The 23,349-nt window shown below is 37.3% G+C and overlaps 1 protein-coding gene across 1 annotated transcript; it reads right to left on the minus strand.

Annotated features, from left to right (window-relative positions):
• Nucleotides 1-11,871: 11,871 nt before the first annotated feature.
• On the minus strand, nucleotides 11,872-19,145 carry LOC141595491 (acetyl-coenzyme A carboxylase carboxyl transferase subunit alpha, chloroplastic). The gene is made up of 10 exons (XM_074415462.1): nucleotides 18,615-19,145; nucleotides 16,857-16,931; nucleotides 15,484-15,591; nucleotides 15,216-15,376; nucleotides 14,646-14,760; nucleotides 14,352-14,506; nucleotides 14,088-14,139; nucleotides 13,939-14,007; nucleotides 13,369-13,446; nucleotides 11,872-13,280 (listed from the first exon to the last, which is right to left on the minus strand). The coding sequence occupies exons 1-10, from the start codon at nucleotides 18,951-18,953 to the stop codon at nucleotides 12,153-12,155; spliced, it is 2,280 nt and encodes a 759-aa protein (XP_074271563.1). The 5' UTR covers nucleotides 18,954-19,145; the 3' UTR covers nucleotides 11,872-12,152.
• Nucleotides 19,146-23,349: the final 4,204 nt, after the last annotated feature.

Below are 23,349 nucleotides of genomic sequence, written 5' to 3' on the forward strand. Positions count from 1 at the left end.
TGGCCGGCTTTGGAGAAGGCTCGTCATTCCCGGCCGCCTTTAGCCTCTCAGTCTCCTTTCCGGCCTCCTCTGCATCATAGGCCGCCTTGGCCAACGCTATCTGAGCCGCCTTCGCCGCCTCCGCCTTCTCAGCAGCCGCTGCTTCCGCAGCTTCAGCCATCTCATCCAGGAGCTGGTCATATTTATCCCACGGGAAAGTGCCGTCGGGGACGAGCTTTCTGATTGCCTCCTTGGCCGCCTCCTCGGCCTGGTCCCGGAATTGAACGCACATTTTAGGGAGGAGATCATCTTGAAGCATGTCAATATCCTTCTCCTTTTGAGCAAGGATAGCCTGTGCGTCCCTGAGCGCCTCCGCCTGCTTCTGGAACAGATCCTTCCACTCGTCCCTCTTGGCAACCACGGCGTCGTAGGCACCCTTATACCTCTCCAGCTCATCCATCATCTTGGCCGTGGCGCCATCAGCCTCCTCAACTTTGGCCCTCTCGGCCCCCAGCAGCTTCTCCGCTTCCTCCACACGCTTCTCGGCAGCAAGGAGATCCCGCTTAGCCTTCTCGGCTTCCCCCCTCGCAGCAGAGAGATCAAGTTTAAGTTTTGCGATCAATGGCCCAGATTGGGCCATGGTCCTTTCCTGCTCCGTGACGTGGGAGCCGGCTAGACGGATCCACTTCCCCAACTTCTTATATATTCTCTCACCCTCCGCCACGAGCTCGGTGGGAGAAATTTTTTGAGCTGAGGAGTCAACGGTGATATTCCTATCACCCGCCTTCTCAATAGCCCCCTCAGGCTGCTTCCCTGATTGCCGTTCAGTCAGAACGCCGGCTGCCGATGGTGGATCTACAAAAAATTTACACAGAGCGTCCATGTCACCATGCATTGACACATCAGAAAGTCTGTCATCAGGAATGCCCAACGAGCCGGCTAAATCCGAACCACAAGTTAGATCCGTACCAGTTTGGGCCCTCTTGGTTGGAGGGCTGGTGGAGGCAGGCTTCTCCCCGGCAACGGTGGAAGCAGACGGTGGGTCTTTCCTCTTCTTCGGAGAAGGGACCTTAGCAACGGTCACCTCCTCCTCAGTAATGTTGATCACCTCCACATGATCCTTTTGGGCCACCCGGGTCGAAGAGGGAGTTGGCATTGATACCGCCGCCGACTTGGACGCTACCTTCTTTGATCTCTTCGGCACGCCTCCGAGAACCCGTGCATGGGCCGTCTCCTGATCCAACCCCCTCGTCTGCTTTTCCATGATTTCGTTGGGGGCTAGCCTGCGATCACGCAACTCAGCCGTAGGACGCCGCTGGACAACCTTCCCGTCCTTATCAAGCCCTAGCCTCTTCAAGTCCTTCTCAGACAGATCCCGCCCAAACCGATCTGCAAGAAATCAAACAAGAGTTACATAAAGGAAGTAAAACAAGGCTCTGAAAAAGGAACCTAACAAGCAAAGGTGGGCCTCACACCGACCCCACTCACCCCAGTTGAGGGCCGGTATGAGGCCGACGCGGCATAGCAGCTCATCCTGGAGAATAATCTGAGTTGGGGGCAGCCATCCCTCCTCAGCATCAAACAGCCGCATTGCCCGCTTCTCATCCACAGTAAAGGGGACAAACGAAGCGTCCATCTTAACCTTGCTACCCCGGGAGATGTGTTTCTCATACTCTTCCCGGGTCTCACACCGTAAGTAAACGGGGCTCTGGAAAGACCGAGGCAATGGGTAGTCCTCCGGCACTTGGACGTACACCCATCGCCCTTGCCAGTCTTTGCAAGAAGTAAGTTTGTTCACGGAGACATAGCCTGGCTCCGTCTGTACGCTATACCACCCCACTTTGCCGGATTTTGACGGCCGAAGACTATGTAGGCGGCGGAATAAGTTAACCGTTGGGATCTCCCCCCTAAAGAGACAGATCCACACAAAGCTGACTATCGTCCTCAGGGCCAACGGATGCAGTTGGGCCACGGCAACGTTCATAGCTTTGACGATAGCCATGACGTGTTCATTCAAAGGAAACCGGAGCCCATACTCCAGGTGCCTGATATGCACGCCGATATGACCCGGAGGAGGGAAGCATACCGCCTGACCCTCCCCGGGGATAACAATTTTATACCCCTCACCGAGGGAGAAGTGGTCTCCGAAAAGAGTCTCTCCGGAGCTGCTTGCGAATTTATTTGTCCAGACACGGTCGAGGCCAGTCGTGCAGGCCTCACCATGATCCGGAATTATCATCCTCCCACCATCAACGGGAGCCCCCTCATCATCATCATCATCATCATCATCATCATCAACATCATCAGCATCATCCTCATCCTCCAACTCCTCCAGGAGGGGCAGAACAACTACGGGAGAAGGAGACCTAGGGCCCCCAAGCCTTAGCGGGATGGCTTCCAGTATCCCCTCCTCGTCAAGACGCGACGGGGAACCCCCCGGCGCAGAAGTACTAGTCCCGGCATCAACAGAAGACATGTTCACAACAAATTACTAGCAAGATAAAAAGAATTTATTTGTTTACCTCGAAGAAAAACGCTCGCCGGATCAAAAACTCTGAAGATTGGAAGAAAAGGAAGCCCTTGAAAGTTTAGAAAGATGAAGATTTTGAAGAAAATTTGAGAAAATAAATTTGGTGGCCAAAATCACGGAAGAACTGCCCTATTTATAGAGAAAAGCCCATGAAGAAGGACCAATCAGGGCACAGCCCATGAAGCGTCAACCAATCAACGAACAGACACGTGTCAGACATGCAACCACGGAATGTCAATCGTTGCAACAGTTGAATGTCAATCAATGCAATAGTGACCAAGCGTCTTCAACACGCCCATTCACATCTCTTCGCCTATTCACCTTCCTCTACAAATTCCTAGGTATCTGCTCTCCGCCGGCCACCTGATCAACCAAGCTAGGAAGCACCGGCCGGGGGCAATCAAAAACAACCGGCACTCTCAGCCCTGGTCTCGGCCAGCGTCACATTCTTTTCCACATCGGATGCCCTTTACGCATCCATGTGGAGGGGGGACATGGCACGGCCTAAAAAGAACCACGCCGATGCATCAGAAGGAGCCGATGCAGAAAAATTTTGCAAAAATACTTACGCAGAATATACGCTCAACATACATCGGAGCCCATACCACGGCATAGACTACGCAGGGGGCAAATTGATGGGGCATATTCTGCACCGCTGACCTAGTCAACATATTGAGCAAGGTCAAAGATATCCACAGCAAAGTCAACAACTTAGACAGTCTAGCCGATGCAATCCATCGGCCGGTCACCTGGGTCTCGGCCAGACAACTAGCCAGGACACGATTCGCGTACTCATATCCAAGACCCCTCGCCACCGCCATAGGTCCATCGGCCGAGGGTAGAACGGTCTTTCCACCTGCTAGCCACTTGGCCACTTGGCCACTACGTGACAAAAGGTAAAAGCCTATAAATACTCCTCAACCTTCATTGAGGAAAGGATCCACAAATTGACCTAATAACCACTATTCATCTGGTAATATCTTCCTTATCTCTCTACAATATACTCTTGGCCAAGTTACAACAACTTCTCTCTAAGTTTACTGACTTGAGCGTCGGAGTGAGTACGCTCGGCCAAAGCCGAGCCCTCAGTTTGTTCATCGTTTCAGGAGACCGCAAGGAGGATTCAAGCAAGGACATCATTCTGCGAGCCACGAGTGGTAACAAATATCTGCTCTGGAATTACACCCGGAACAGATTCTATAGGTATATCTTGAACTATAAATGGATATAATCTTTTAATTGGATATATTCATAAAATTGAAATCCTTAGAATCTGCACAAATTTGATATGCAAAAGATTTTCCTCCACAATTTTTATGATAAAAAATTCATTGATTTTTTATGAAATAAGGAATTGTGGATCAAAATCTCCTATATACTAAAAAATTAATAGATCTCGAAATCCTCATATTTAAATTTCCCGCCTACGTAATATCTTATCTTCATTAATACTAAAACATTTAAAGCCTCCTCCTTAACCCACGTCATCATTATTCATTAGCATAATTTCATTTTTTTGGCAAGTAGTGGTAGGGACCACTTGAAGAAAACAAATTAATTTTGTATGCATTACTTTGAACGCTTTGCATTGTTAGCTTTTATATACACTATATCAACAATATCCATTAAAAATATTTTGTTAAAATTCAGCAAATTTTTTGTCAACAACATCGAAGAAACTAAAAAAAAATGTTGATCATAAAAATGCTACTCCTTATTAAGTACGGACATTTTATTAACAATAAATAAATTTTGTACTTAACACTAAGCAAATACGGAGTAATATACTATTGATTATTATAGACAATTTGATTTATCGAAGATCAATTACCTAAAAAAGTTGTAGATTACTAATATCTGGTATAAAACTTATATACCAATAGCATAAATTAGTAGACTATACAACAAGTTGTATACATCTGGTTGTATAGATTTGGAGCTTTATAATAAAGAATTTGAGCTTCTATGTATATTTTACGAGCTTTATTGGAAATAATCTGAGCGCATTTATAAAAAATTTAAACTCAATATATTATAATGAAACTCAAAAATAATACATATAAGTTCAATTAGATTTTAATTTTGACCCCTAAAAAATTAAAATGTAACTCAAAAATTTTAAACAGCTCGAAAAGATTGCATATAAGCTCAATTAGATTTATATTGGATGTACCATGGTCATATACATGTGGATGTATATTCTTATTTGTGCAAAAATATTTGTACTAAAAAATATTTGTGAAATGAAATCAAAAATTATTATTATTGAACAAAAATTAACTTTTAACTCTTTGAGACATACCTACATAGTTACATAGATCTCTTTTTCTATATTAGATTGCTCAATTTCACCAACTAAAATAAAAATCATAATGGGGAAGATGGTTATGAATTTGAGTTTTGGTAAATCGGATTAGAAGGCGAGGTGAGTTGAGTTGGTTGATAAGCCTTAGGATTTTAGATTATGAATTTGTAGCTTTATGGAGATGAGCGAGGGAAAAAATGGATATGAAGAGGCGAGATAAAGGTGTGAGACTGTCAGAGGGATAGAAAATGAATGGGTTAAAGATGTAGTCATGCAGGCGAGAGAGATATAGGTTGAGTTGAGTGCAACAATAGTTGATTTATGATTCTCTATTTGTTTAATTATTGGGGGGGGGGGGGGGTGGGTGTTAATTTGAGTTAATTATAGTAGAATAGATTTCGTTATCTATAAAGAAATTATCTTTTATTCATTACTCCGTAGTAGTTTGTCATTTATACTAGAGTAGATTTGTTATAATTGTTATTACAAATAATTTGTCTATTATAAAAAATAAGTTAACGGTGACTCGGTGAGAAAATAGAACGTAAAGAATTGTTAAGCATATTTTCCAACCCGATTTGCTGAATGTATGCATGTAATAAGTCAACAAACTAACAAAATATTAAGTACAACAAGTTAATATATTAGCGTTATGGACATTTTTTTCCCATTTCTTCAACTTTATCCATGCCTTAAAAAGCCTCGCTTTGTCTCACATTTTTCTCTCTTTAAATAAAAGTACAATAAATTTAACAACTCAGTTCAACTCATTACAAAATCTATACAAATTTTAGCAACGGGTTCGGATTAGATTTTCGAGTTAGAGTTCCAATACGTAAACTTTTCACACCAAACAAAATCAACTAAACTTACCTCACAAGTTTTTTAGACAAAAGAAAAAGACATGGAAAAATCCAATTGATACAAATCAATGTAAAAATCTGAAAGAAGGAGTTATGTAGATGATCAAATTATCCTTTAAAAATCTTTCCGATATAAAAAGGTAAACAATTGGATGAGGCCCTATAAATAGAATAGGTAAACAAAGGATCGGGATGAAGAAGTAATAAATAAATATTTTGATGATAATAAATTGAAAAGGCAAACCCGTGCAAATTGCACGGGTTTAAACCTAGTTCTATTGATTTCCTAATTAATTATTGTTCACTATCAATATTTACTAAACAATATTTATCTCTTAATTTATTTTCATAACATTAATCATTTTTATCTTTTACATAAATAAGGCTAATAAAATATCGTCTTGGAATTACATATGCAAATTTTCTACCCTTTTCAAAATGGAGGTAAACTAAATTAGTTTAATTAATTGTCAAATTCTGTAATATCTGTATCTAAAATGTCGTGCATTTGCACGGGAGCTACACTAATTACCAACTCATCCGATGACTTATCGGTTCTAAATATCTTATTGGGTATCTTCGGTTTAATATGGACCGAAAATTTATTAGTAGCCAAAAATGCAAATATTAATCTATTCGGACCGCATCAATAGCTAAAAATGCCCGATTAATATTTGCATTAATATAATCTAATGAGTCTATTTTCGTCCTACACGCAGAATACTTTAATGGGCCGCGGCCCATAACTACTTTCTATAAATATACACACATTATTACCCTGTTTACACACTTCCTTCTCTTCTTCTTTCTTTTTTTTATCTCACTTCCTCTTCTTAACCATGACCCCTCCAAAAAAAATGAAATTAAACGTTCAAGATGTAAGATGTTGGTTATTGGGGCGGCGGCGGTGGTGGTCGAGGTAGAGGTAGACGTGACGCTCTTAGTGCTCCTGGGCGTGGTGGGGGTGGTAGTCTTGTTGGTCGGGGCGGGCGTGGTGGTCCCGGCGGACGTGGCGGTCAGGGCGGACGTGGCGGTCGTCATAGCGGCGTGGACGGCGAGGACGGCGAGGATGGCGTGCCCGACGTCCCCGGCGTGCCCGGTCAGGCCGGTGATTCCGGTGATTGCGGTGAGGCCGGTGGGGCTGCCGGTGCTGCCGGTGTGGCCGGTGCTGACGGTGCTGACGGTGTGGTCGACAGGCAGTACTAGGAGTGCTGACGGTAACTATTGTGATGTTGGCGGCAGAACATAACTATCTTAGGTTTTATTGTTCGTGTAGTAGAGTAATTGTTGGGATTCTGAAGTAATTGTTAATGTTGAGACGGAAATATTAAATAATTTGTTGCTATTTTAAGATCCATTTCAAATATTGAATACTCTAATTTGTTGCTAATTCTCTGCTTTGTCTTTCAGTTTAATTAAACTGAAAGACTATGTGATTATTTAAAGTAAAACTATATAGTATAATTAATTTGTATAAATTTCTTTAATTACATTGAAGTCCCTTGGTTTCTGGAATTAATATATAGTATTGATTGATTGATTGATTGATTTGCCATGGATTATTAATATTTTGCCGCGAATATTGTTACGTTTATTAATATTTTGTCACGATTATTGTTATTATTATTATTGTCTTCATTTTCTTATAGAAATTTTTATATTTTTATTTGTGAACAATAATTCAAAGTAGTCAACGATTAGCATTATTTTGAAAAATTATGGCGGAGATTATAATTTGTGTTTAATATTAGATATATTGACGTTAATTTAAAGTTTAATTTTTTGTTTAATTTTCTTAACAAATAAAAGACAAATATTAATATTTATTGTGTTTTAATTATTGTTTAATGTTACGGAAAATTCACGTGAAGCATTAACAAGGGCTAGGATGGTTTGGGTAAAATTGAAAGTTTTTTCCCTTTTTTTTTTCTCATGTAGCTCAGTGTCTGTGACTTAAATTCGATCTCAACTTCTTTAGAGACAATTTTTATTTTATGCAGGTTCCACATGTGTGCAAATTAATTGTTGGACCGCATTTATCTAGCGACAAAAGTAGAAAAGGTCAGCTTAGTCGTACTTCTCGTGGCATTTAATCGGACATTTGCTATTAGTGCCGCCTTCAGCATTTTTGGTCAATTCCGCGCACAATTCCTTTGGCGCTCATTTTTTATCATTTATTTTCATTTCAAATAACATTCACACTTTATGTTTAGGCCCTCCTAAAAAAAACCTAAAAACTACTTCATTTCCCCTTTTAAGCTTCAAAATCTAAAAATTACTTCATTTCCCCTTTTAAGCTTAAAAACCTAAAACCTAAAATAATGGTGTCAGCTAAGCCTAACTTCTTAACTATAGGTATGAATCTTGATCTTTAAGCCTACATTATCAATCATATCATTTAATAAATGTTCTAATATTTGTTTTTTGTGAGATTTAGGGATGTGTTTATGGCTGGCTGTGTACTATCACATTTGGATTTAACACGAGTTGAGGGCAGTATTCTCAGACCCCAAGCTGCTGTCAAATATTACAGTAGGGAGGTCAAAATGAGGATTTTCTCATGCTTGGACACTGATGTATCCAGGTGAGTGGATGTGTGGATTAAAGCTTTGAGATGTATGTAATATCTTTGTATCTCAATTTTTCTTTGTTGCTGAAATCTCGCCAATTTGGGGATAGCACTTTACTTTCTTCTCTAAATCCATTCACTATTTTGATTAACTTTGCTTTGAATTAAGAACTTTGCTTTGAATTTAGGAATTGTTGGGTGACCTAAAATGTGTAGATTGTATCCAGGTGTGAGGATGATTATTTTATTTTACACTATTTTGACTAACTTTGCTTTGAATTTAAGAATTGGGTCTGCGGGTATACCACGTCATTATACACCCTGTCCAATAAGAGTTTTAAAATTATCCACACTCTAAATAATAAAGCAAAATATAAGTGAAATATGAAAAAAGGTTTATCATTGGTTAGGGTTTACGATAATTTTGTACACCCGTTGTACCTTAGAATTTTTCGTTTGGCGGATCAGCAGCTAATTGGTGAATTTTTTCTTTTTTTTTAATCTAAAGGGATTATTATAATTTCGGTCAACTTTTTTAATTGCTAGTTTTACTTGAGAAAATTATGAAATGATATACTCCCTCCAAGTTTTTTTTATCTTCCCCTTTCTCTAAAATATGTGATGAGTATTTTATTGAAAGGGGGAAGATAAAAAAAAAAACTTGGATGGAGTATAAGTTTTGCTATGCTATCAGAATGAGTGGGATTTCCAATTTTTTGTCTTTCGCATTTAACAAAGATAAAGACGTCAAGGTCCCTTGTCCATGTACCAAATATTTGAATCGCTTTAACAAAAATAACAGAAGGAAGAGGGAAGAGTGGGCACGTAGAGTAGTAGAAGCAAACAAGTATATCAAACAATTGAGATCACTTTTCTTTTTTAGTCTTGAACTAGTTTTGGAGCCCGTGCAAATTACGGGATCGTTAATAATTGATTGTGTTTAAGTGTTTAATTTGTGAATAACTTATACGGAGTAGTCCCTCTCTCTAAATCATTTGTTTAATCTATAAAATATAATTAAAAGACTACCCTAAAATGACAAATAAACGCCACATAGACAAAGTCACGTAGGATCCAAAAAACCACCTAGATTAAAATTTAATGTGACGTGGCATATTTAAATTTGATGTTGCATATTTTTAATATGACATGCGAATTCATGTGACATGAATTATAATCAAAACAATACTATTATACTTCATACGAAATATTAGCCTTTCCTAATTCATGAGAAAATAAAATATAAACAAATCATTCAAAAAAAATTATTTATCCAGAAAATATCGCGAGTTAGAGAATAGTATATTTGATGGAAAACAAAAGAAATGATTTACAGGCCTGAAAGCATTGGAATTGGAACAATGAATTGGAGATTAAGAATCGGTTTCTAACTAATTACTAATTATGCATAACATTTATTATGCATATTATAACACTATGATAAGATCAAATTGACATATGTGCATCGTACTTTAACAGTTTGGCTAGCAGTTTGATTTGTAACCTGTTTGACAAAATAAAAATAGAACATAAGTGTTACAAAGGAGACTAAAGTGTAGGAAAGAGTGAAGAACAATAATATAACAACATGTCAACAACTTATTAAAGATTTTTGCTACCATTCGATATTTCAAATACACCATTATAGAAAAAAAGAAAAACCGACAAAAGTGAAAGTCATTGAAACAAAGTAAAAATCTATAAAGAAGATCCATAGCCATTATTTCCAATCTCGTGGATTGTTATTGATACGTGAGTATATCATCCTCCTATAATATTAATACAAACACACACAAAAAAAACTAACAAAATTCTAATTAATTCAAAATATAACAAAAATATAAAGTGAAAAAAAAATTTAGTTCTCTATGTATACTTTGCCTACCATACCAATTTTTTGAATAAAGTTGAAAATTCATTCTCCTGCAATATTAATATAAACACAAAAAATAACTAATAATATTCTTATTAATTTAAAATATAATTAAAACAAAAAGCGAAATAATTAATTTAGTTCTTTAGTTATACCTTATCTACCAATTTTTTGAATAAAGCCGGAAATTCATTCTCCTGCAATATTAATACAAACACCAAAAATAATAACAAATTAATACAATACATAAAAATAATAAAAACGAAACAATTAATTTACTTTTTTATGTATACTTTAGGTGCTATTTTTTTGAATAAAATTGAAAATAAAGGTGAATATAATAGTTATATATATGGAAAATTCTATTATTAATTCTCTCAAATTTTATGAATGAAAGGAAAATAAAAAATATGGTACATAACTACTGAGTATATATAGTAATGATGAAAGGAAAGTTAAAAGGTCATTTTATTAAATAAAGGAAATAATGGTTAAATAAATAAGGTAATAAATAACAAAATTTATGAGAGGAGATCAATAGTTTACAATATTTTTTTCTTTCTTTTTTGTGTTTAATTTATACCTTAATTTTGAATAAAGTTGGAAATTCATTCCCATGCAATATTAATACAAACACACAAAATAATAACAAATTAATACAAAACATAAGAACAATAAAAAACGAAACAATTAATTTACTTTTCTATGTTTACTTTAGGTGCTATTTTTTGATTTAAATTGAAAATTAGGATAAATATAATAGTTATATTTATATATGAAAAATTCTATTACTAATTCTCTCAAATTTTATGAATGAAAATAAAATAAAAAAATGGTAACTATTGAGTATATATAGTAATGATGAAAGGAAAGTTAAAAGGTCATTTCATTAAATAAAGGAAATAATGGTTAAATAAATAAAGTAAATAAATAACAAAAATTATGAGAGGAGATCAATAGTTTACCATATTTTTTTCTTTCTTTTTTGTGTTTATACCTTAATTTTTTTAACTTACATTTTTTAATTTTCTTAAATTGGTAATTGATGTCACTTTTTTTTGTCATGTCACATTAAAAGTTGCCAAATTACAATTAAACTTGCCATGTCACATTTTTCACAAATAACATTATACCTCAAGTGGTATAATAGCATCATACAACCAAGTTATATCTTATCGAGCTTATGTGTAATTTTTTTGAGCTTTCTTAAAGTTATTTTTTTTTTTATGTTTAAGTGAGTAGCTCAGAAATTTTAGGGTATAGCTCGAATTCTTTAAAACAAAACTCGAAAACTTTATTATATAGCTCGGGTTCTAGATCATACAACCGGGTACAACTGGTTGTAGGATCTATTAACTGCACATTTTTTAGATTAGTCTTTTAATAAGATTTTATAGATGACTAACGACATAGTGATACGTACATTACCATGACGCTTATTCTTAGAGGAAAACATAATTAGAAAGTACAATCACAAGTTATTACGCTGTTGACAATCAACTCCGTATAATCTACTCTTTGAACCGTCTTTCAACATACACGAGTACACGACTATAATCGAGCAATTACTGGACAAACCATACACTGCTTCTCAACCTGGTTTAATTGTTGATCACTTCTATATTACTAACAAGAATTACTCGTTGAAATGATATTACACTAAATTCTTGATGCAGTTACTTAAAATTATAATAACTCGTCTGTATAACTGTAGCCTGTAGGTGTTCCCCGAAACAAGGCACATATTGTATCTTTTAACACATACAAAACAATGCAATCTCTTATTTTCAGATACAAGGTGTAGCGTTCCCGATTGTGTCTCTATCGCATCCAAAAAAAAAAAAAAAAATTATACCTCTTTAACATATACCACAAGCTAAAGGCCCTAGACTCAAATAAAAGGCGTAACATTCTTGAATAGATCTTACAGTACAGTACAAAATAAATCTAAAACACAGGGATGAGGAGTGGCAGAGGGTGCAGAGCGATGAATAAAAAGAACAAATGGACAAGACGGAGAACAAAGGATCGAACTACACAGCTCCAACATTGATCTCTACTCTTGAATCATTTATATGAGGTCTATTGCCATTGGCTTCGATTACCTTTTCAATTTCGGCTTTCAGTTTCTCATGCTCCTCCACCAACTCAGACTTACTAAGAGACTCTGCAAGGCTCCCCTTTATTTCCTGTACCAATGCTTGGATTTTGTTTCGCAGTTCAACGTCAGTAGCATCAATCCCAGCCTTTTCTGCCTCTAACTTTAGCAAATTAATTTTATTCTTTAGATCTGTTGAGTTAACAACATCTTGAATTTTTTCCTGCAATTTTTCGTCGAATTCCCCTACTATCTCTTTCAAATTTGAGGGTAAACTCTCCCCACCATCAAGAGCTTTTGATTTTACGATTTTCAAGTCCAAATCCATGGACTTTACAACAGCTTCAAATTCTGATTGTACCTCTTTCTTTACCTCCGCAATCCTTGTTTTCAATTCCTTGTCCAAGTCATCTAGATTTGTGACTCCAGAATTCTTAATTTCAGACTTAATAATGTCAAGCTTCTCCTTCAAATCAGAGCGTTGATCAATCGCCTCTTTGAATTTCTTGTTTACCTCTTGCTTCAATAAGGTTGACTTGCTTTTCGTTTCTGCCATTTTCTTGGCTTTTGATAATTCTTTTAGCATATCAAGCTTGTTACTGAGGCTTGCATGATTAGGGGCGGATGTCAACTGTTGAGTGAACTCGTTCCTAAACCTCTCAACCTTATCCTGAAGTACAGGATGAAGGAGTTCATCTTGGGAATTCGTTGCTTTTGCAAGTTCTTCTCTCAGAAGGAGAAGCCTGTCCTTCAATCCTAAGGCTTCAGCAGCTATAGAGTACTCATGGTCAACTTCAGCCTTCAGCTTCGCTATCATCTCATTAAGACCCAAACGTGGAGTTTCTGCTGACAGATCCTTGGACTTGAGGATTTCCTCTTTCAGCTTTTCGACCTCAGTCGCCAGTTCCTGGGCTGATGTTGTCCCAACAAGGAGATCGTCTTTTAACTTCATCCTCCTTTTTCGACTCGGATCAATTGGAATTCCTTCTTGAAACCCACCAAGCTTACGGAATTTCTGGGTGCGATGATGTAGTAGTGTTTGGGTGTCCATTTTCACAAGCTCCTGCAAACAATAGATAGAAGCTTCTCAGCTCCTTGAGGAATAAAAAGGATTTGTGCCAACTACGGTTTGGTATCTGTCTAGAACTTACATCCATGTTCTCAATGATAGCCTTTCTGAGTTGCTGTGATGTCCATGATGGATCGGCATGTGCACCACCAAGTGGCTCCTGTAAAGAAGTGAATTTTATAGGAATAAAAAAAATGCCGGATATCTAATGAATTATTAAAGGGTGACAAGTCGTTCAGGCAGCGAATCAAGCATAGTAAACTGATATCATAGAAATAAGAAGTTAGGATACGAGAGCAATTCTTGACAGTTCATATTTCAGGGAAAAGAAGTTTTAAGTTGATGTGGTTTACTTTTGATGTATGCAATCACTTGCCTACTAATGATCTTTCTCTTTCCCCCTGCATTTCCCTGTTATGTCTATTGAAGAGACTTACTATCTTCTGTTGACCTAATATCTAAACAATGAGGAGCCTGTGGATGCGATAGAGAGGAGGATCCTGAAATCTCGTGTTGTTCTAGTTCTAGAAATGCTGATGAATGGCTAGCATAGAATCAAATTTTTCCATACAGCATTTGTATGACAAGGTTACTGCAATCATCAAACAAAAAGAAACATAAGGAGAAAGGGAGAAGTTGCGGGGGAAATTACAGGAATGATGCCATCTGCAATCTGCAGCTTGCACAATTCAGGTGCAGTTATCCTTAACTTCTCTGCTGCCTGCATGTACAACAGCAGAAGTCGTAAGTAATCAAGCAACTCCTATTCCATTCAAATGAACAAGAAGAAAATTTTCGGACCTTGGGAGCAGCTTTAGCAGTCTTCCATAAGATAGCTGCACAGGCCTCTGGGCTGAATTAGATTTAGAAAATACTTTAGTATACAGTTCAACACATAAGATGAGAAAATACAGCCAAACAACAAAGGCAAATAGCAAGTCTTGTGCAAGGACATATGACCCATTGCTAACGCACACGCCACATGCATATAAAAGTAAGATGAATGGTGGCGAGTGACGACTGAAGCATTAGTATAGTACCATGAACATAGCCCGTGAAACTAACCTGGCTACATAGAAGACAGCATTTTCAAGCATAAGCAACTTATTAGCACATCCAATGGCTAGAGCCCCACCAGAGCCACCTTCACCAATGACAATGGAGACAACTGGTACCTTCAACCCAAACATGGTTCTTAAATTGAAAGCAATGGCTTCTCCCTGAATTCAGTTACAGCAGACAAACAAGTCAAATAACAACAATGTCTTTTTTTAGATGCCAAAAAAAAAAAAAAAAAAAAAAAACAATGTCATCACAAAGGAAAGGGGTGAGGAATCTGCGGATAAATGTAATACATACTTGGCCTAGCTCCTCTGATTTCAAATCTGCATATGCACCTGGAGTATCAATAAAGGTCACAATGGGAAATCCATGATGATCTGCATAATACATCATGCGTAGCGCCTTCCGATATCTGTGACAACAAAAAAAGTGCTCATATTTGAACTTGACAATTTCTTGATGTTCAAGTTTAGGCCTTGTTCTCTTGGACATATCAGTTCAGCTCAGGTCCTCTTTGTTCCTGATTGTTCTTCAGTACAATTCAATTCAGTTTAGTCCATTTCAGTTCAGAAAATTTCAGTCCAAAAGAGCAAGGCCTTAGACAGGATAGTTGATCCTTTTGTCCAGTTATACAGTCCACTTCAATCAATGGAGACTCTGGCCCAGATTCAAAAGGTTGATTGACCATGTGATATTCATAGTTGTCAATTTTATTTTGGCCAAAACAATCATAATATCACGTTAATTCATTGATGTGGCTAAATGTCTATTAAATTAAGCAAGTCACAAGCTAAATATTGCTAGGCATCTTTCCCAGTCAGGTAATATTGATAACTCATTTGAATTTCAGCGTAGCAAAGTACGCACCCGTGAGGAGTAGGCATCCCAAAATTGCGTTCGATATTCTCCTTTGTGTTTCTTCCCTTTTGATGACCAATAAACATGTAGCTCCTACCTTCTATGGTCCCAAGGCCAGCAACTATAGCAGGATCGTCATAACCAGCTCGATCTCCATGCAATTCCACAAACTGAGATAGATGCAACATTGGATTCTCAGTATATCATCTACGTAACTCAAGTAGCTATACTATTATTGGAGATTAGCCAAACTAAATAGAAAAATTTATAGTCAAACCTTTTCAGTCATATTGAAGACATGGTCAAGAAAAGTCGGCCGATTGGGATGTCTTGCAATATTCACACGTTGTATAGGAGTTAGATGTAGGTACAGCTCCTTCAAAGCCTATACAAAAAAATATTATGCAATTAGTATGGAAACAATATAAAAGATTCTTCAAAGAACTCTAAACTGGACAAAAGATCAATCTATTACTCTATGTACCCAACTCAGTTATGTCCGGTTTAACAAATTCTATTAAGCTTCAAAGTCAACTTGTTAAGTACAGGAGCTAACAGGTTTTACATCAAACGCGCAGCAAAAGAAAAACGGGGATACGGAGGTATTTATAACACAAGTGAAAGGTTACAAGTAAAATGCTTCTTTACACGGTAGGTATTTCTGCTTTGTTCTACTCGCCATGGCTTTACCTTCTCCAGAAATGAAGTGTCAGGAGCAAGCTAACACCCATTTTGTTAGAACGATGATTGTTCATACAATATAGGCTATATTCCACCATTTAAGTTAAACACTGCAAATATTGGAAAAAATTTAAAAAGAGCGGGAGAGGAGGGAAAAAAGAAGGATGTAATTTCCCTTTGTTTAGATAGTAGGGATAGTAGGTTCCGTTAGAGGAAAAATGAAGGGATCCATTTTTCTTCCTATAAGCCGAGTTAAAAATCTTAAAATCATTCCGACATAGGAAAGATTTTTGAGAGACGATATTCCTCGCTTCTCCCTAGCTTAACCCTCCGTCCTCCTCAAATTGTACCCAAACAAAAGGTAGGTGGTTGTTCTTAGATAGCTTATAGCATTTCACATAGTTAGAACTAAACTGTTACGATTTGTAACTTTTTACAGGCTAAGATCAGCCTCAAGGAGAAAATTTGAGGATGACTAACATAGTCAATAATATACTCTAGGTCCTTTTCCCCCACTCTGGATCTTTATGAAAGATGAAGCTGGAAAGCAGCTAAGCCGAATTTCTACATTTCAGGAATAGAAGGAACGAGTACGATCTCTGCCACGTGCGAGCCCCTTCCCCCAAGAGGGCAGTAACCGACTGACCTCGAGTGTTTGAAACTCCCAAATAAATTTCTGACATTATTATATTCCCTTCTCCTGGATATCCAAATGTAAGACTTCTGTTTCTATTTGACAATGGCAGCATGATTAAGTTTCAGCAGGGCAGTATGATGTACTTACACTACGACTCTTACAACCGATACTACTACTGTTACTCCATTTCGGTTGGCATCAAAGCAAATATCGCAGGACCTTACCAAAGCTACTAATCCTTATTCACAGATCACACAAACTAACACATAAACTGAATTGCAATCAAATAAAAAGGGAAACGCCACAAAAAAAATCGCAAGAGACTAATTCACCTGGTGGTATTTACTCTCCAATGACCTAATTTGTTCGGTGAAGTCCAAACCGGTTTCGTTTGCCATTTTTCTTACCTACAAACAAAATAATTAATTACATCAACAATTAAACAAAAAAAATTACACATTAGCAAGTAATTTTCAAACACTACCAAATGTCCACCTTAACCGTGCAAAAGCAATGTTGGAATCAGAAATTGTAGTTAGGGAGCAAGAATTTTCAGAGTAGCAAATTATCAACTAAAATTCTAATTTTTGCATTGCTGTTGGGGCAATTGTCCCTTCTAACCCCTTGTTCTGCAACTGATGGAGCAAGGGGACTATCAGGGAAAGTCATCCCCTACACAATGAAAATCACAAACACCTAACTCAAAATTTTCAATATTTTTTCTCAGTCAAAAATATTACATTAAATCATCAAAATCCACTAAGGGTCCGTTTGGATTGAAGGAATTGGAGAGAAGGGGAGGGGAGGGAAAGGGAGGGATTTAATTTACTTTGTTTGGATAAAAAATATGGGAGAAAGGAAATGAAGGGGGAGAGAAATGAGAGGACTTATTTTCTCTCCTATAGAACAAACTATAATCTTTCCAATGGTGGCAAGATTTGGAAAGAAAACATTATTTGAACTCTAATTATATCACTAGCATCCTTCAATCCTCCATCCATTCTTCATCTCCCTCCTTCCTCCCCTTCCATTTCCCTTCATAATTTTTGTTATCCAAACATCCACATCCCATTTGCCCTCCCCTTCTCTCCCCTCCCTTCACCTCCCCTCACTCCCCCTCCCCTTCCCTTCCCTCCTAAAATTGTATCCAAACGGACCCTAAATGTCCACCTTAACCCTGCAAAAACAATGGTGGAACTACTTTTTATTTGGTGAGGGGACAAGAATTTTCAAGGGGGCAAACTGTCAATTTATTAAGTTAAACTTGAAGAGAAAAAACGGAAACTTTAACTAAAACTCTAATCTTTAAATTGCTCGAGAGGCACAACACTAGCCCCTAGTTCCGCCACTGATGGAACAAGGGGACTATCAGGGACCGTCACCCCTAAACAATGAAAATCACAAACATCTAATTCAACATTATCAATCTTTTTAGCTAGGAGGCAAGAATTTTTAATTTAAAAAACAAACGGAAATTTAACTAAAACTTAAATCTTTACATAGCTCAAGAGTCAACCGTCCCTACTCGGCTACTCGCCCCTAGTTCCGCCACTGATGAAGCAAGGGGACTATCATGACCCTGTCACCCTCTAATTTAAAATTGTCACTCTTTTTTCAATGTCACACTATCGCATTACTTTTACGTCCCCTTAAAATATTCAATCTACAATTGAAACCCTCTTAACATCAATAAGCAAATGTCTAATGCTAAAGACCTTCTATTTTCGATCTTCTGTTCAACCGTCTCCTCAAACACATACAAATAAAAACACCTTATATTTTACTTTAACAACAAATGCAAGTGCCTTGAATATACTCCCTCCGTCCCAATCATTTATTTACCTTCAATTAAAATACTCCTTCGAACCCCCAACTTCATGATTGGGGTAACAGAGCTCTTACCACTTGAGCTAACTCTTGTTCTCACCAATTTAAATAATGTTAAGAAGGAAAGGGGGTGTTGAGAAGTAACAAGCTTGTGACCGTCACAGGCAAGATTTGCTGATATATAAAAGGTAAACAAATGATTGAGACGGAAATAATATTAATTAATCAGTTTGTGAAAGGAGAAGATCGGTGAATAAACTCACATCAACAATCTTCATCTGAAGATCCATAAGAGGCTTCTCAAAGTCCAAAGTAACCGGTTTCGGCTTCTCCTTAAGCGGTTTAAAATGCGATAAATGCGACAAAATTCCTCCTTTGACATTCAAGTCTGGTTCCTCCGGCCATGGATACTCATGTTTCTTCACCTTCCTAAGTTTCGCCGTCACCACAGCATTTCCCCCCATACGACGTCGTACTGGGCGGAGTAATCGACGCCTTCCTAGCTCGATCAAGGGCATTCCTGTCATTTCACTCCTCCCCAGCTGATCTGATGCTAACGATTTCGGTTGCGATAACGCTAGCGATAGCGATATCGATGCCATTGTTGGTGAAATCTAATGTTTTTAGCAGTTTGAGGGTGGATTTGTAAGAAGAAAATGATTAATTGGTGGGATTTGTGAATTGTGAATTGTGAACTGTGGATTTGTGATTAATTGAGGGTGTTGATTTGGGGGGCGATAGTTCTTATGCGAGAGAAAGGGGTGAGGGAGTTATTTGGGCGTTAGAGTCGATGCGTTAATTGTAGAGCTGATCAAGTGCGGGCCGACCCGTTTGGCCCAGCCCGTTCGGCCCGCTAAAATAATGCGAGAACGAGAAAAAAATAAAAAATTAAACGAGACGACAAAAAAAAAATAGGCCCGCTAAAATAAATGACGAGGCTTGACTAAACAAAATTGTGCCGTGCGCCACAGCCTGCCCGCTTATTATTAGTGAATCTCATAAAAGTCCTTAAACCTCAATTCTCGACGTTCTCTCATTTCATTTCATTTGCAATTTTTACACTCTAAATCAATTAGGTAAATGCGCAAATGAATACTTCGCTTACGTATAAGTGGAAGATTGTCGGTATTTACACTTGTCATAAAAATTCTCCGAGATTGTACATGCTAACAGGTTGTCGTATAAAGATAGTACCTTTCAAGTACTTACACAGGAGTGTATGTAACCGCTAACGGTGCCGCGCAAATACCGAGGCAAAAATGAACTTTTGATGTTTGTAGTAGAACATTGTCAAACTTGTATTTTTTCCAAAATCTAGTAAACTTATCTTTTGAAAATGAGTATCCTTTTTTAAGAGTAAGCTTTTAAAGATAATTGTTAAGATTTAGGGGGATCTAGCAATAACAAACTCGTGTTTTAATAAAAACACTAATTTTTGTATTTTATTTTAGTCAGGCCCATGGGCCGGCCCGCTCTCTTGAAGTGGGCGGGTACGGACAGTGGAAAATGGCCCGCTTAGCGGGCTCGGGCTATAAAATACGGCCCGCCGGACACTTTTTTAGCAGCTAGGCTCGGCCCATGTCCGGCCCAAGCCCGCTTTTGATCAGCTCTAGTTAATTGTTACTCTATGCCGGTCATTTATTGTCCTATTTTACTTTTTGGCCTCGAGTTCATTGTTGTTCTTTCTATTTTAATAATCACAAATTCTTATTATAGACGGACACTATCCGTCTATAGCTATAGACGGATAGTGTCCCTCTCACAAATTAAAGTGGGTAGTGCAAGTGGGTGGAAAATGGATACCCCCACTTGCACTACCCACTTTAATTTGTGAGAGGGACACTATCCGTCTATAGCTATAGACGGATAATGTCCGTCTATAATAAGACGGACTGTTTAATAATGAACTTGATGAGTAATTTGATCATTTACACTCAATTTTCTTCATTTAATATTTAGTAATTAACCTCCTCTTTTCTTGGTATTTGTGCAAAAACCAAAGGATAATAACTGACTGGGACGGATGGAGTATAAAAATAAAGAGTAAATTATCAATAACTCCCCTTTTAAAATACACTTTTTAAAATTTACTTCCTTTTTTTAAAAAAAATTTAAAAATTACACCCAAAATCATGCAAAAATTTAAAAATTACAACCAAAACCCTATTTTTACATTTTTATGACAAAAATGCCCCTAAGTTTCTATTCTCATATAACAAATATGGTGGTGGTTTACCGTGGAGTCCTTGGGTGGTAAAAAGGTGGGTAGAGTTGTAATGGAGGTCGATAAACATATGAGAAATAAAAAAAATGAGGGGCATTTTTGTCATAAAAATGCAAAAATATAGGTTATGGAGCAACTTTTAAATTTTTGCAATATTTTGGGTGTAATTTTTAAACTTTTTTTTAAAATGGAGTAAATTTTAAAAAGTGTATTTTAAAAGGGAGTTTTTGATAATTTACTCAAAAATAAATGATGGTTTTATGATAAGTTGACGTGATCTACTATTTTTTAAAATCATACTCAATCCTATTCAGCCTATAATCCCCCTTTCTCTAATATATGTGAGGAGTATTATAATGAAAGGGGAAGTATAGGCCGAATAGGAGGGAGTACTAAATAACTTTATATGACAAAAAAAAAACATTATTTGTACATTGGGAAATATTGGTATTCCATCGGTATTTAATAATGTGACTGTTTCCTGCTAATTCGTTAACTTTGTCCGTTTAATTGTTGATGTGTGATGACGTGACATTGACATGTCTATGGCTTGGTTGTATCATGGGGTTTTTAAGGGAGGGGAGAGGTTTGGGGGTGGAGGAAGTTGTTAGGGTAGGAGTGGCAGTTTTGGTAGTTGTGACGGTTATTTTGAAAAAGGGGAGGGTTTGTTTGTCGAAGGTACAAGGTGGATTGGAGGGGGTCATCGGTATAAGGGTAGGATAATTAGGTGTTAGGCAGTTAGCTAGTGGTTGTGGACTCGTGGGAGGGGTTGGCAATGATTGTCTAATGGGTGGTGGCTGGTGAGCGATCGAAAGAGGCATGTCATTAACAATCAGCTTATTGGCAAATATGGATTTAAAGTAAATGTCACATAAGTATTTAGTTTAAAGGCTATCACATTTACCCGAGATTTATTGCGCACCAAAAATAACGAATGCAGCCTGCAGGTCATCTTATTTTTAAAAAATAGAAATATATTACTCCATATTTAAATAATACGGCAGAGGCGGAATTAGCCACTTTCTACTAGGGCTATAGCCCTAGATGAAATGATAAATAAAATTCAGTGCTCTTAAAATGCATAACTAAAACTGTAGTAGAGTTGGTCTTATTCCTAACTATCAAGCAAAGAGATCGGGGTTTGGCTTCCTCCTGATGCAAGTTTTGTTCCTTTTTTTAAACCTTCCCTAATTTTTAAAATTCATTGTCACAATAATACCAGCATTTAATCCTAGTTTTTAGAATTATTATTTGTCATATAGTACAAAATTTCAATTTTATGGAATAATTTCTTATGAATTAAATGTAACATATATTTAAATCTCGAGTGTGTTATATTGTTATCATTATAAAGTATTTGATTGATAAAAAAATTGTCTATAAATATAGCCCTAGATAGATTTCAATCCTGGTTCCGCCCCTGTAGTACGATTATTATTATTATTATTATTATTATTATTATTTTATAAAAACTGCAAACTTTTATTAATAATCAATCAAAAGTTTACAAGAAATTAGTGGGCAACCGAGATAGCCCCACTCCCTTAGTGTCACGGTCCGCTACTTTTGCCGGACCGTGGCGCGCACCTTTGCCCGTCTCAAGGCAAGATGCAAGCGACAAGGGTCTTCGTACTAGTGAGGGATCGCCCACTAGCACGGTACTCGGGTCTCGGGGTGTGAGTCGGGATCCTAGTGTCGATCCCACAAACACGACTTGTTAGTAAAGTGAAGGCTAAGAGTCGTTCACAACAAAGCAACAACAAGCAATACGAAGGCACAAGGTAGGAAGTAGATTTTCATTCACTAGTACTCCCTAAAGAGGGAAATTTGATATTTACATCCCTGGTAGCGAGAAACATTGATTTTACAAGTTTAGTTCAGAATAGCGATATACCTATTTATGGAAACCTATTCTAAAACTACTAAGAAAATACTTACTACAAATGTACAAGGGAAATGAAATTACATAAGCATAAAATAAATCTAAGGGTTCAAGTGTGCAGATCGTCACACTTAGCGATAACAAAGTTAAATCTAGTAAAAATGTAAGCGGCCACGCGAGCCCCTTTCCCTAGACTCGAGAAACAGAGAATTTCTGGATCCACTTAAATTAAATGAACTCTACTGAATTCCAACCCGACCACCTTTCCCTAAACCTACCTGTTACGTATTAAACACTAGGGGTGAGCAAAAATATACGATACGGTTTTATAATACGGATACGATACGGTATACGGTTTGAGTTATACGGAAATCCGTATATACGATACGGAAATCCGTATATACGATACGGTTTTATAAAAACCGTACCGTATCCGGGTCGGGCAAAAACGAAACCGTATATACGGTTTCTGACACGGTTTGAAGTTTTTGTATAAAAAAAGTTAAAAAAATGCAAAGTTCCTCTTTCAACTCCACTCTTTTAATGTTTTTTACGACTTTTTTTTACTAACTTATCTCAATAAACAAAAATCAGCCCTTTATAAAAGGTGGTCATGTTAGAGGTAATTATTAACTCTTGAATAATTACAATGTTTAATTGGGCATTTGTCACCAAACCGTATCCGTATATACGGATTCCGTATACACGGTTTTTCCGGGTACCCGAAAACCGTATATACGGTTAAACCGTATCGGATCCGTATAGTGATTTTTACGATTTTTAAAACCGTATACCCGATACGGTTTTCAAAACCGTATCGGGTACACGGTTTTGCTCACCCCTATTAAACACACAAGCGATCTTGACCTTTATTAAAGTTTCCTCTTTTTTT

This window comes from Silene latifolia, chromosome 1, assembly GCF_048544455.1.
Source record: "Silene latifolia isolate original U9 population chromosome 1, ASM4854445v1, whole genome shotgun sequence".
NCBI lineage: Eukaryota > Viridiplantae > Streptophyta > Magnoliopsida > Caryophyllales > Caryophyllaceae > Silene > Silene latifolia.

Excerpts from the sequence above, each read along its gene's own strand:
- LOC141595491 (XM_074415462.1), bottom strand. The coding sequence starts at position 18,953 with ATGGCATCGATATCGCTATCGCTAGCGTTATCGCAACCGAAATCGTTA. Across the intron at positions 15,592-16,856 it reads TGGAGAGTAAATACCACCAG|GCTTTGAAGGAGCTGTACCT; the intron begins GTGAATTAGTCT and ends TTTTTTGTATAG. Across the intron at positions 14,507-14,645 it reads AATCAGAGGAGCTAGGCCAA|GGAGAAGCCATTGCTTTCAA; the intron begins GTATGTATTACA and ends AACTGAATTCAG.